At 37.2% G+C, this 14,967-nt stretch overlaps 2 protein-coding genes across 2 annotated transcripts; both read left to right on the top strand.

Annotated features, from left to right (window-relative positions):
* Positions 1–774: 774 nt before the first annotated feature.
* Positions 775–1,483, top strand: LOC148766283 (zinc finger BED domain-containing protein RICESLEEPER 2-like). The gene is made up of 2 exons (XM_088827216.1): positions 775–994; positions 1,068–1,483. The coding sequence occupies exons 1-2, from the start codon at positions 775–777 to the stop codon at positions 1,481–1,483; spliced, it is 636 nt and encodes a 211-aa protein (XP_088683342.1).
* Positions 1,484–11,303: 9,820 nt separating this feature from the next.
* On the top strand, positions 11,304–14,458 carry LOC105950107 (classical AGP protein). Its single transcript, XM_012973424.2, has 5 exons — positions 11,304–11,856; positions 12,851–12,962; positions 13,708–13,779; positions 13,864–14,078; positions 14,175–14,458. Exons 1-5 carry the CDS (start codon positions 11,747–11,749, stop codon positions 14,275–14,277), a joined length of 612 nt encoding a protein of 203 aa, XP_012828878.2. The 5' UTR covers positions 11,304–11,746; the 3' UTR covers positions 14,278–14,458.
* The last annotated feature ends 509 nt before the right edge of the window (positions 14,459–14,967 follow it).

The raw sequence follows: 14,967 nt of genomic DNA on the forward strand, positions 1-14,967 counted from the left end.
AATAATTTTCTTACCTATTTGTTATTTTCTGGTTTTTGCAGTAATGAGTTTTCACACACATGACGAAAACAATGAACCGTTCATGCAATGTCCGTCACATGCAGAAGAAGAAGAATTTGCGTAGGCTAAATATCGTATGTTTGTACCCTCAAATACTGAAGATCTTGGGCAGACTACTACTAACAATATGGTTGAAGATGGTGGAGTAGAAAATAAGCGTCGGACAATAGGCCTGGGCAAATGGCCAAGAACATGAACTATTTGGAAAGATTTTAAAGAGATTAAGGATGCTAATGGTGTCATAAAGATCTTCTGCAAACATTGTAAAAGTGTGTTTGCAAAAAGTAAAACTACTCCGACAACTCAGTTGCACAGACATTTGAAAAAATGTGCCACATTTCTGAAAGAAAGGCCCTACGAGACAGGAAGAATTCGTTGCAGACACAAATTGGTTTTTTGCCGGATAATATAGATTCAACTTCATATCCCGCGCTACATGATGCAAATTTTGACATGGACAAAATGAAAGAGGTGATAGCTCATTGGATAATGATGCACGAGCATTCTTTCTCAATTGTAGAAGAAGAAGGGTTTAATTGGATGCAAAAATGTGGAATGCCCGAGTGGAAGGGATTTTCAAGAGAAACGGCAAAAAATGTTTGTGTGAATGTGTATGACCTGGAGAAGAAAAAGTTCAAAATTGTTTTGAAGAATGTAAACTAACTTAGTCTTACTACAGACTGCTGGAAGTCAAAAAACCACAGGATCGAATACATGGTGATTACTGGCCATTGGATCGACCAAACCTGGCATTTACAAAAGCGCATTCTCAACTTTATTCATCTTCCACCTCCTCAACGGGGTATCGATATTGCAAATGCTATTTGGCGGTGCTTAGAAGAATGGAGTATTGAAAGCAAGGTTCACACTGTGTCGGTCGACAATGCATCTGCAAATGGCGTAGCAATCAACAACCTTAAAGATTTTATCACACGTAAAAAATCATTGCTTTTGTGATGGAAGTTTATTCAATGTTAAGTGTTGTGCGCACATCCTTAATCTCATAGCTCAAGACGGTCTTTCTGAGATTAAAGATATTATTGATATTATTCGTGATAGCGTGGAGTTTATACGTCGATCAGATGCACGACTCAAGATTTTCACGGAGATTGTGAAACAATTAAACTTGCCGGATAAAAAGTTAATTGATGATTGTCGAACGAGATGGAATTTTACGTATGAGATGTTGGCTGCTGCAATCAAATTCAAAGATGTATTTCCAAGATTTGCTGATCGAGATCTTCATTTTGAAGGCTGCCCAAGTGAAGAAGATTGGAAGAAGATTGAAAAAGTTTGCTCAGTACTTGAGGTGTTCTGGACTGCCACACACATTTTCTCTGGGAGTGATTATCTGACGTCAAACTTGTTTCTTAATGAAGTCTGTAGAGTGAAAGTGGTGTTGGATAAAAAAAAGCTTGGATAATGATGCATTCATCAAAGACATGACCGCGAAGATGAAGATTAAATTCGACAAGTATTGGGGGGAGTCAAATTTATTGATGAGTGTCGCAGCTGTTTTGGATCCAAGATGTAAAATGAGAGCACTTCAATTTTGTTTTCCCAAACTTCATTCGCCACAACAAGTTAAGAAAGAAACTGCTCGTGTTCGACAAACATTAAACGAGCTTTACTCTGAATATATTTCAATGTATAATATTGAACACTCAAGTGGACAAGTACCACAGGACGATGGTCTTCAAAGTGAACAGAGCAAAAATTACGAGTCTTTATGTGGTTTGTCTGAGTATGCCACTTTCTTGAGGTCCGTTGAATCAATTCAACCTCAAAAGTCCGAGCTTTACATGTATCTTCAAGAAAATTGCTATATGTCAGACAAAGAAAATAGAAGAGAATTCAATGTCTTGGAGTGGTGGAGAATCCATGAATTCAAATACAGGATACTCTCAATAGTGGCAAAGGATATTTTAGCAATTCCTATCACCAGTGTTGCTTCCGAAGCTTCTTTTAGTGTTGGTAGTAGAGTCATTGATAAGTTTCAAGCCTATTTGAATACGTTCAAGTATTGATGTGTGGAGGATATTGGTTGAGACAACGTTTTGGAGTAAAAAGAAAGACGAAGGTAAACTGTATTATCGATAAAATTTGTTTGTAATTATTATTTTATTATTTTCTTTATTTACTACTTTTGTTTGTGTTGCAGGTTGATAAAAAAACAATTCAAATCATTTTTCCATTTGACGATGAAGCCTCCAAGGATAATTGACATGAATTTGTTGTACATGACTACATGAGTAATTAGTAAGCTTATAATTAATATTTTTCGGTTTTAGATTAAAGGCATCAAATAATATATTGTTCATCTTACATGCAAATCAAGATTATGTCAAAGTATAGAAGATTCTAGGGAAGAACTTGCGTAGTTTGGAATGTGGATTTTGGACATATTTTTGAATATGAATCATGCACCTTTTGTTTTGAATACTTCTGGACAGTTTTTTCTTTTAATAGGGTTTTTCATATATTCTTGACTTTGGACATTTTGTTTTGAATAGGCTATAGGGGTTCTAGAAATTATTTTTGGAATATAGATTTTGCATAAATATGAATATGATAGTTATGATCCATAACTTATGCAGGCTGGACATTATTTTTGAAATACATTTTCAACATGTTTATATTGTTGGTTGTTATAACTTGTGCAACTGTTTTTAATGTTTCTTAAAAGTGAAGTGTTAAATCAATTAATATGTATCTGTATTTTCTTTTCCGTTTTGTAAGTTTGTTATAATACTTTTTTTTAATTATATATATATATATATATATATATATATATATATATATATAAATATATATAATTAAAAAAAAAAAACCAACTTAGCTCGAGCTCGAACCAAAAAATCAGCAGCTCGTCTAGCTCGAGTCGAGCTCAGATACAAATGGTCGAGCTGGAGCTCGAGCCTTCCAAAACTGGCGAGCTCGGCTCGTTCACACCCCTACATATATTCCACAAAAGGCTGTGAAAGGACAAGTTCTAACCGATTTCTTGGCGGGTCACCCTATCCCTGCAGAGTGGGTGTTATCCGATGATTTACCCGATGAAGATGTTCTTGTGATTGAAGCTAGTCCTCCTTGGAAGATGTATTTTGATGGAGCTTCTCACAGAGAAGGAGCGGGCGCTGGAGTAGTATTCGTCACATCCAACGGCGAAGTGTTGCCTCACTCTTTTACCTTAACACAAAATTGCTCTAAGAATGTTGCTGAATATCAAGCTCTTATCCTTGGGCTAGAAATGGCAGTTGATATAAAGCAACTAAATTTGGAGGTATATGGAGACTCCAAGTTGGTGATCAATCAGATACTCGGATCATACGAAGTAAAGAAGCTCGATTTACTCCCTTATGTGGATTATGCTAAAAGACTTATCGGATACCTTGGTGATGTGATGATAGAACATGTGTCGAGAATGGATAACAAACAAACGGATGCATTGGCAAAACTTGCTTATACTTTAGCCATGCCCGAAGACGGAGCTCGTATATCAATTTTCAAGAGGTGGGTCGTACCACCAATCTTTGAACATGAAGAAATTGAAGAAGACGAAACTCAAGTGGTTTACGTGTTTAAAATCGAGAAAGAAGATTGGCGTCAATCATTTGTGGATTACTTGAAGTACGAAAATTTGCCTAATGATCCACGTCAAAGAGTTAATATTCGACATTGTGCGGCTCGTTTCATCTACTACAAAGATACACTTTACATACGTTCATTTGATGGAGTCTTCTTGAGATGTTTAGGTGATGACGAAGCCGTTCAAGCCATAGAAAAAGCTCATTCCGAAATTTGCGGTGCCCATCAGTCAGGACTCAAATTACATTTCCGAATAAAAAGAATGGGTTATTATTGGCCATTTATGGTAAATGATTGCATGGAGTATGCCCAAAAATGTCAACCTTGTCAATTTCATGCAAACTTTATTCATCAACCGCCGGAGCCATTACACCCTACTACTGCCTCATGGCCCTTTGATGCTTGGGGTTTGGATGTGGTTGGACCTATGACAAAGTCTTCCGCTGGACATCTCTATATCTTGGCAGTAACAGACTACTTTTCCAAATGGGCTGAACCAGTGCTTCTTCGAGAAGTAAAGAAGGAGAACGTTGCCGATTTCATCCGCATCAACATCATCTACCGTTACGGAGTTCCTCGATATATGATCACAGACAACGGAAAGCCATTTTGCAACGCTGTGATAGATAAACTTTGCGAAAAGTTTGGCTTCAAGCAAAGAAAGTCTTCAATGTACAACGTTGCCGCCAATGGACTCGCCGAGGCCTTCAACAAGACTTTATGTAATTTGCTGAAGAAAGTGATCGCCAAGTCAAAACGCGATTGGCACGAAAGGATGGGAGAAGCTTTATGGGCTTATAGAACAACGTATAGAACACCTACTCAAGACACTCCATATGCGTTGGTGTACGGTGTGGAAGCGGTCTTGCCTCTTGAAAAACAAATTCCATCATTGAGGATAGCTGAACAAAAAGAACTCACTCAAGAAGAAACACTCGTTTGCGTCTTGAAGAATTGGAAGCTCTTGATGAGAAAAGATTAGAGGCACAACAAAGTATTGAGTGCTACCAAGCTCGTCTTTCTAGGGGATTTAACAAGAAAGTGCGGCCGAGATTGTTTCAAGTTGGAGATTTGGTACTTGCCGTAAGGAGGCCCATCATCATCACACATAAAACGGGAAATAAATTTATTTCAAAGTGGGATGGTCCTTATGTCGTCAAAGAAGCATACACAAATGGAGCGTACAAGTTGGTTGCGAAAGATGGTTTAAGAATTGGTCCGATAAATGGAAAGTTCTTGAAGCGGTACTACGCATGAAGCGGAGGAGAAGGCTCCTGGCCCGCATGAGTTGAAACTGCGCACGGCTAAAAAAAAAAATTCTATCTTTTTTCCTTTGAACTACGTTATGACTTGATCCCATTCGGGGTACGTAGGCAGCTTAGATATTCTCTAAGTTCAATCCTTTCCTAAAAAAAAAAATCTATCTTTTTTCCTTTGAACTACGTTATGACTTGTTCCCATTCGGGGTACGTAGGCAACTTAGATATTCTCTAAGTTCAGTCCTTTCCTAAAAAAAAACAAGAAACAAAAAAAAAATTCTATCTTTTTTCCTTTGAAATAGGTTATGACTTGATCCCATTCGGGGTACGTAGGCAGCTTAGATATTCTCTAAGTTCAGTCCTTTCCAAAAAAAAAAAATCGTTGAAAGTATAAGTACAGAATACTAAGGGAGCAAGACGGAAAATGAGAAACTTTTATTTCATGAATCATAGAAGTGAAATAAACAAAAAAAGGGAAGAAAATCTAAATCTATCTCAAGTGAAAGGGTCTAAATCGTTCAACTTTTCTTTGACATCTTCTAAAAGCTCGGCAGAAGCGCACAATTCTTCTACCAAATCACCACTTAATGGGGATGTATTTTTAATAGCAGCAATCTCTTCACTAATCTCACGAATTTCAGTTTTAACAGTATCAAGGAGTTCTTGTTGTCGTTTTAATGATGATCTCAACTGTCCCACCCTCACCTTCAAAGCAGCACACTCTTTCTTGACACTCTCCAAATCATTATTGGTAGCGTGAAATTGAAGAGTCTCTTTGCGTTCTCTAGCTCGAGTATTATGCAAACGATCTTTAGCCCCATCTAATTGTCATGCTAGAATCTCTTTAGATGCCTTCTCAGAGTTCGACGACCTCACCTTATCATAAGCCGTCGCCTGGGAAAATAATGACTTCAATAATTCCTCTATGCAAGATATGTCGAAATCACCAAGATCCCTCATGGTTCCAAGAACTAATTGGACATCTTCTTGAATAGAAGAAATGGAATCAATTGACGTCCGTACTATCCTCGCACGAAGATCTAGCCATAATTGGCGAATTAAAAACCCGCTTGTGATTTTTCAGGAAATTTTCACCCACAAAAACTGAAAAAGCACCATTGTACGACGCTTTCGCGGTCTCTTTCATCTTGGATGTTCTTGCAGGCATCAAAGCAGTCGGCGGCGAAGCTGCACCCATTGAGCAAGCCTTGGCAGTGGAGTGATGACTAGCTTGAGATTCCTCGCGATCGTCAACGTCGATTATCTCATTTTCCAACTAAAAAAAAAAATCATAAAAAAAAAGAAAAAGAAAAAAAAATGAAAGTGTTAAGTGCAACCTTCTCAGCAAAAATGTCATTTGTTCGAGAATGACTGTCCACGCTATTATCAATATTATCTTGTGGTTTTGAAGATTGCGGGTCCCTCTTCGGCCTTTTCCAGTGACGCTCTATGTGGCTATTGTCATTCTCATCCGATGGAGGCAAAACGTTCTTCTTCTTTATATCTCTAGGAGGGTTTTTGGTTTGGAGCACATTTTCGTGAGAAAGATTGCCGGGACTATCTCTTGCCTCATCTTCTTTGTCTTCAAGTGGAATCTTACTTAACTCCAAGTTCATCAGACTTGCAGCCTTATTCTCAAGATAAGTTCCGTAAGCTTTAGTCCACCATCTCTTATAGTCGTCCGTGTGAAACTTTCTCGGATTTTGAGGAACGATAGAAAACATCACTTTAGATATGGACTCGAGCAAAACACATAGACGCCAATAACGGAGTCCGTCTATTAAAAAAGCCTCGCGAATGTCTTCATCAAGTACTCCGGGCACATCTTGGTAATACCCAAATTGACGGCTAAACCAATGAGGGCTATAGGGCTCAATAACGAAACGATTACCACGCCGCAAGGAGAGATAGCTCGAGCAAATGGCGATGAAATAATTTCTCTTGGACCCTTTTGTTGTTCCATCATCAACATATAAATAAGACTCGCTCCTAGGGATCGTGGTACAGGTCCAAGACATAAGATCTCATTTGTGAATCCATTTGCATGCATCCGCGGGAGTGTAGTGTCTAGCGCTTTTTTCTCCGGAATAAGATATCATCTTTGGGCCATCTACAGCTACGCCTTGCAGAACTTGACAATGGGTCTTGAAATAAAGCGCCAACCAACTATAGACGAAGTGAATAGGGAACGGAGAGTTCTCTTGATGGGGTCTCAAGGATCTCGAGATCCTATTTATGCCGTTGAAGATGCTGGCTAAGACAGGAACTGCAAGAGAGACTTCTTCGCCACTCGCCATTATGCCAGCCATCTTGAACGTTGAAGGACGTATCATGCCCACATCATCAGTGGGAAGAACGAAGATGCAAAGCGAACAAGCCAAATGGGCCACCAAGTATGTCTCGGACCTCAGTTCGACATCAACGCTAATGCTCGAAAACACAACTTCTTCAATGTTGATCCATTTCGCATGTGGTTCAATATTGCCGGAAGGATTGTGAGTTGACTTGGGGCTAACACCCTTCTTTTCTTTGCGCGGAGGAGGTTGAGTGTACTTCTTCTGCTTCTTCGACCAAAACTGAATCGAGCTTTCAACAGAGACATGGAAGGATGGATCTTTAGAGCGCTTCCGAAGTAAGTGGTAGGCATGGAATAGATATCGGCAGGAATGGTGAGAATATCGAACACCCTTTGCATCGGAACCAACGAGTTCTTGAGAGGCAGGGACGACTTCATCGTAAAGGAGCCCGGTTAACGGTAGCCCAGAGAGGGTGTGCAAATCCCATAACGAGATAGACATTTCTCCAAGAGACGTCAAGAGGGTATTTGTAGTTGGACACCATGCCTCGAAGAATGCCTTCATAACTTCGGAATTGTAGTCGTACGTGAAGAGGGAAGCGTATACATGATTATAGATCTTCGCGGACTTTAGCTTGTGCTGGCAACGGCTGAGAATGTCTTCGGTCCATTCCCAGTACCCTTTGAAGAATTGAAAGCCGCTGTAAAGCTTAAGAGTATCTCCCCACTTGACTTTTCCTTTCACGATGTTGCCACCCAAAGTCGGCAGAAGGCTTGGACCGCTTGATTCTTCCGGAAGCGAGGATCTGTCGGGTTTATGATTTGATGCTCCCAAAATATACACGTACTCGTACTTACTATGAGGATGCTCGTGGAACCAAACAGACATGCGATTCGGAGTCGTGAGACGTGGCCGTTTCTTTGCGTAAGAACTAGTAAGGGGGGCATAAATCGTCAAGATGGTTCATTTGTCATTCGGTTGGTAACGATCGTCAAGAATTACCAATTGCTCGTCACCAAAAGAGGAGAAAGATTGCTTGAAACAAACCATCGGAAAATCTATCAAAATAGTTCAAAGAAAGAGCGATTAGTTCGACATGCAAAAAAAAAAAAAAACAAAAAAAAAAAGAGCGGGGGCAAGGAACCGTGCTAAAATCAAATATTCTACCAATTTTCGTACCGAGTCTTTCGAGTTGCGAAACCTGAATGAATGAGGAAAAGAGGGTTTAGTTTCGATAGTTGGAACTAATCTGGAATCGAGCAAAATAAACTAAAAAAAACAAAAAAAGTAAGAGCAGTTCTCATCGTCAAATCATCGAACACCTGGTGGACTCGCTCAAGAAAACTGATTATGCAGAAATTTGATAAAACAAGATTACCCGAAATTCAGAAGAACCACCGTAAAAAAAAAAAAAAAAAAAAAGAAAAGGGAAGGACTGAATTCGATATTGCCGAAAATTCTTCTACAGAAGACTTGACGACCGAATATTGTTGAATGGAAGAATGCGTATGGGATCTTTTTATAAGCATGGGTGGGTGAAAACCAATTAATAATAGGATTGGAATCAATCAATCAAAAAAGGAGTTTTAAATTGAATAGGAGAAAGACTCATCGGTGGATTTGAATTTAAATCTGCTATACGAAGTTTTAGCTGAAGTAGAATTGTGTTTATTCTTTTCTCGTCAATGATGCCGAATCCCATTAAAATTATACTTCATTCCTTAAGTGGACCTTATTCTAATTTATCAAAATATTTGTTTGGCATAAACTTGTGTACGCCTGGTTTACAACTCAAGTTCGCATCCTACTGGACTTCAACCAATTGCTGGGCCGAATTGATCAAAGGACTGCTGCGCTCAAAATTATATATATATTCTCAGGAGTACATGCCCAAGAATAGACAAGTGAGGGGTTATTAAATCATGAAAGGCCAAAATACATTACGAATCGACTCGATATATTCGTGACTTATTCACTTCAAGACGCATTTTCTATAAATAAGTCTCGAGGGGGCATTTGTAGACAAAAGAAATTTGATGGCTAAATTTAATTCTATGGTGCATTGAAGATATGTGCCATGTAAAGTGAAGTATAAGTCTTATCAATTATATATTTTTCCATTTAATTTTAGGAATTTAATTAAATTAATTCCTAATTTAATTGATAATATATATATATATATATATATATATATATATATATATATATATATATATATATATATATATATATATATATATATATATATATATATATATTAATTGATTTAATTTAAATCAGGCCAATCAAATCGGGTCATGCCATCAAGAAGGCCCATCAAGGACTCTTGTTCTACCACTATAAATAGGGACCCTCCCTTCACAATTCAAACACAACAGAAGGAGCAGAAACCGTAGGAACAAAATTCTCTCTACAATTCAAGAAGCAAGGAAGAAGAATTCATAGGAGGTAAGTTTCTCTCTCTACATTCAAAGTGTTCTTCGTCAAATTCGAGGTGTTCTTGAGCAAATTCAAGGCGTTCTTCATCAAATCCAGCGTTCGATCCAAGATAACGGTGCTAAACTTTCGGATTAACGTTAATCAATTCAAGTCAAGATCATTGGAAGATTGAAGGGTCAAATCTATCAAGAATTTCAAGATCTTCAAGTCAAATTTAGTCAAAGTTCAATGTTCGATCCAAAATTCAAGTCGCAAGACCCTTGGAAAACGTTATTCAAATCCAAAAATCAAATCCGGAGAAGATCAGGTCAACGACCCGACTCCGAAAATTCAAGTCAACTGTATATTGTTCTAGAGAGAAGAATCAGAAGATTAATTGTAACCCGCAATTTATTTATTTTAATTCAATAAATTATCTTTGTTCAATTTTTCTTGTTTGTTTATATCGCAGATAAGAATTTGTTGTTACACACTAACTACGTTGTCTTAAGTATGATGCCCGCACAAGTGTTGATGGCAATAGAAGGGGGATTCGATATCCGGTGGCCATTGACATATAGGAAAGGGCCCACGGGACATCCTAATGAGAGAGGATACTACCGATATCACAATAAATACGGCCACCAGACGGACGCGTGTAGTCATTTGAAAGATGAGTTGGGGATGTTAGCTCAAGAGAACATGCTGAATATATTTATCGGAACGCGAGATGAGGATCTTAGCCGGATCTTAGCCGGATCTCGCAGCTCAGCTACAGAGGACTCCGGAAAGGCCTGTGGAACGAAAACATTTAAGTCGACGTGACGTGAGAGTGAAAGGGTTTAAGAATTAGTTTTCTTTTTATAAGGGCTAAAATCACTTATTTTGATTCTTTTACCCCATATTGTAGGGTGAATCTCGAAAGATATAAAACATCTCCCTCCAAGCCGTACATACGGATACAATTAGGGTCCTACGAATTCCATTGGACCCAGAAATGAGATATTGAAAGAATCGGTTGGGTCTTCCATATCAATAGGTTGATTGTTTCGCTATGATACAATTACCTATTTTTATGATAACTATCGGCGTCCCAAAATATAGATATGATGACGCTCCCGATGTGGCAATAAATTTAATTTCATGACTACTCAAGTGTCTCCATAACTATATGTTATGATGTTGTATGTCTTCAAAATTGTACAATTGTGACACTTCATTGGTTCCAATATATATATATATATATATATATATATATATATATATATATATATATATATATATATATATATATATAATATTTTTCAGGAAAATCTACACGAAACGCATGTAAAAAAAATATGAAGTGCCCTATTTGGTTCTACAGAAAACGAAATAAATTAATCCATTTCGCGTAGCACGAAACATAAATTATATAATTTTTATTTTTGAAATCGATTGATTCAACCTCAAACCTATCCTAAATCGATGCCATTAGGGCACTAAACAACAATACGATGTTAAATTTACGCAAACAAGTAATCATTTATCTCAAATCGTTGCCGTAATTGCTCGTTTAACTCCGAATAGTTCGAAAATAGTGTGAGAGGATCTTGGTTCTTTTTTTTTTAAAGAGAATTGTGAGGTTTTCTTGTTGAAAAGTTACAAATAAATTAAAGTCACAGTGTGTGGTTGTAAATCTACGAGTCAAAGAATACGAAGAAATGGGCTTTTTCGACCACCATAAAAAATCGTATAAAAGCCCAAATGTTATGAATAGATTGGAGAAGTTCCGAGAATGGTGTGGAGATATCCCAGCCTATTTTTGGTAAACACCGGATAAGAAGAAATGTATGTAAAAAAGGAGAGAACAAAGAAAATAAGGGAGCAATTAAACGACGCCGTTTTCTGAAAATCCCCAATATCTTAATTTTCCTGTCCTCTCTTCCAAAAGCTGCGATCATAACATTCCCATCAAATTTCTCCGTTCAATCTGCCACCGTCGCCGCCGCCGTATTTGGTCGTTGCGCAATCGCGTTTATATTTGGAGGTCATCGGTCGATCACGTGATTCAATTTGTAATCGTCTCTGCAAGAAACAGTTGTGAAGGAGAGAGAGAAAAAACCTAAGATATAATTAGAGAAAATGGCTGTGAATCCACAACTTTACCCAAACGGGATGCCTGTACCCTTCGTCAATGAGATATTTGTCTTGGCCAGAGATGGCGTCGAGTTTGAGATCGACAAGATCCCTGGGTTTGCCCCCTTATCTCTCTCTCTCTCTCTCTCTCTCTCTCTCTCTGATTTTGCAATTCGGTGTTATTTTAATTTGCTTTTTGATTTGGTTGAATCCATGACGAATTAAAATCTATGTATTCATGTGAATCAATATTGGATAACTGTTGTTGATATGGAAATCGGAATAAACCCTCTGTTATGATCACAGATCACATAACTAACATAATGTAAATTTTGTTTTTTCAAGTGGTTGTTTTTTTCATTGGACAAATTCCAACTATTTGCCTCTAATTTTAACAATTACAACAGTTAGTTTCTTTTTGATGCTACTTGATGGTTAGATTGCATGTAAATGAATTCATTTGTTTCTGTTTCTTTCCTTCTGGTTTTTGACTCTGAAAGTCGATAGAGTTGAAGATAGACAGCAGATAGTGGTGTTTCTAGCTTAATATTTTGAATTTTTTTTTTATATATATATATCTGCGCTCCATAGTTGTAGCGTAATATCTACCAATAATTCGTAGATTTTCCGATAATAATCAATAAATTTGGTTGTGTCCTGTTACTCTTAATTCCAATATGGTCACCCTTCTTGATGCCTCGATAGTTTGTCGAAACTGTTGCACAATTTATCTATTCTGTCAGAGTCAGATTAACTTTTAAGCTAAATTTCAGGCTTTATCGTCCGTATTTAATGTTTCATTTTTAATTTTTTACATTATATATATTATTTTGGTTAGGAATTGAGTTTTCGTTCATTTTTTCAACATAAAAAGTCACAAGAAGATAAAAATTTGTTCAATAATTCATTATTATTCTTATTTTCCTTTTTTTATCGCAACTACGAAACGAAATTAGTGAAATTGATTTTCCACAATCATTTTCATTACTATTTTTCTTAAGAGCCGTTTTCTTTTTCCTCATTTCGAAATATATGAACCAAACGAAGCCTATAAGTAATATATTGTACACTGATAATCGTAAATGGGTTTTTCGTGTTTTACACACTCAGGAATCAAGGTGGGAATGTTAAAGGCAAAGGAACTATCTTCTTGTCAAATATCCGAATGGTCTTCGTTGCAAGCAAACCTGTTGGGAATTTTGTTGCGTTTGATATGCCCCTGGTATGTATTATATATCACCACCCTCGTTTGCCACTCTTAAAACCATTGCCGTAATAATTGTTACCGTTGTGCCACATAGTTTTGCTTTTTCTCTGAAAGTCGTTGCTTTCAAATATATGACAGCATCCCGAGGAAAGCGATTTTCGCCCGAATCCATTGTTGAGTAACTATTTTGCTTCGATTTCTTTTAATTTAAAAAAAGAAAAGAAAAAAGAAAGAATGAAAGATTCAGTTTTGGCTCTGGTATCATATACATTTTTTTGTAGCGGGAGATATGTAGAGCATGAGTTGTTAGTGTAATGACGATACTTTTTAGGGCAAATTACGGCCACCCCTGAGGTATGGTCAAATTACGAAAAAAAAACCCTCTTGCTTGGGTAGTTACAACCACCCCCTCTTTCTAAATATTTTTACATAAAATTTATGTAATTCGGTTATTTATCGAATCAAATCGTATATTCAGTTCGGTAAACAATATGAAATGTTGGCGTACCGAAATTTCGGTTCGGTTTTACCGATTTAACATCCCTAAATTTACCTATAGAGGGGTTTTTTCGTAAGATAATACATAGTTGAGGGGGTGGTTGTAGTTACCCAAACAGGAGGGGGTTTTCGTGATTTGACCACAACTCAGGGGGTGGCCGTAATTAGCCCTACTTTTTATCTTGTTCGGTTTTCATGCTTCTTGTGTTTAATTTGTTGGATTTGTTCGGTTTTTAATCCAGCATTGGAATTTCTGTTGCAGCTCTATGTTCATGGAGAAAAATTCAACCAGCCAATTTTCTATTGCAACAATATTTCTGGGCGTGTTGATCCTGTAAGCCCAAATAACTTTAAATATTTCGAGCTTCTTCTATGGTCTTTTACTATATATATATGTGTCTGAAACCCGTTATCTCAGGTTGTGCCTAGTACAGAACACCAGGCTCTATATTCAGCCCATTCGTTCAAGATTCTGTTCAAAGAAGGCGGTTGTGGAACTTTTATCCCTCTCTTCTTCAACTTAATTGCTTCTGTCCGACAATATAACCGACATGTTAGTGCAGAGGCTGCACAGCCGCGAGTGGATCCTCTCCAAGCATCACAAACTCCCGTCGATGAGATGATGAGACACGCGTACGTGTTTACACGAATTTATTCTCTTTTTTGATTTAAAATTATTCGTTGATTTTTTTTTTTATATTTTAATAAAACAATGTGTTCGTTTTGCAGATACGTTGATCCTAATGACCCGACAAGAATTTTCCTGCAGCAGCCAAATTCAGAAAGTCAGTTGAGGCGCCGTACATACCACTCTCAAAATACTGACAACTAAATATGATTATTATAACCGACTTCGCCTTTTGTGTATTCTGTTGAACTCGAAGTCAAAGCCCTGTTTTATGTATTTGTTCATCAGTGTCTACTACTACTACTACTACTACTACTACTACTACTTTTATTTGTGATGTCGTCAAATATTTAAGGTTATATTTGAATGTGATGGGTTCCTACAAGGATTTGAAATTTATAATATATATATATATATATATATATATATATATATATATATATGTATAGTTTTTTAATTATTGAACTTTGAATGGACTCATTTGCTTAGTGCGATACAGATCGCATAAACTGCTGCATGAGCGAGCCTTTGCAACCACAGGGTTTGGATTACCAGAAAAAGTCCCAACACTAAACCAAACACATTCACCATCCCACCTTCCACCACGGCGGCTCTGTAATAGTTTCTAACTCTGCAATAATTTTTACGGACCAAACATGTGCCACCAGAAGATTATGTGATTTAGGGGTTATTTGAGAAACTACTCAATACTTTTTTTAATAGGGAGAGAGGTCCACTGAACATTTCACTCTTTGAGAAAAGCGAGTGCTCTTTTCCCTTCTTTTACTATCTCAAAATTGCTGTTCCACTATTTTCTTCTCACTACTCACATCTCCATTTTTTGTTTTTTGTTTTTTTGTAATTACTTTTTCGTTTTTTTTTTCTTTTTAGTTT

Source organism: Erythranthe guttata, chromosome 12 (assembly GCF_056151865.1).
Source record: "Erythranthe guttata isolate IM_541 chromosome 12, IM_541, whole genome shotgun sequence".
NCBI lineage: Eukaryota > Viridiplantae > Streptophyta > Magnoliopsida > Lamiales > Phrymaceae > Erythranthe > Erythranthe guttata.

Bases quoted from the DNA above. Each gene is read 5' to 3' on its own strand.
- LOC148766283 (XM_088827216.1), top strand. From the start codon at position 775: ATGGTGATTACTGGCCATTGGATCGACCAAACCTGGCATTTACAAAAG. The intron at 995-1,067 runs GTAAAAAATCAT...TTAATCTCATAG, and splicing joins CCTTAAAGATTTTATCACAC to CTCAAGACGGTCTTTCTGAG.
- LOC105950107 (XM_012973424.2), top strand. From the start codon at position 11,747: ATGGCTGTGAATCCACAACTTTACCCAAACGGGATGCCTGTACCCTTC. The intron at 11,857-12,850 runs GTTTGCCCCCTT...TTACACACTCAG, and splicing joins GAGATCGACAAGATCCCTGG to GAATCAAGGTGGGAATGTTA. The intron at 14,079-14,174 runs GTACGTGTTTAC...TTCGTTTTGCAG, and splicing joins GATGAGATGATGAGACACGC to ATACGTTGATCCTAATGACC.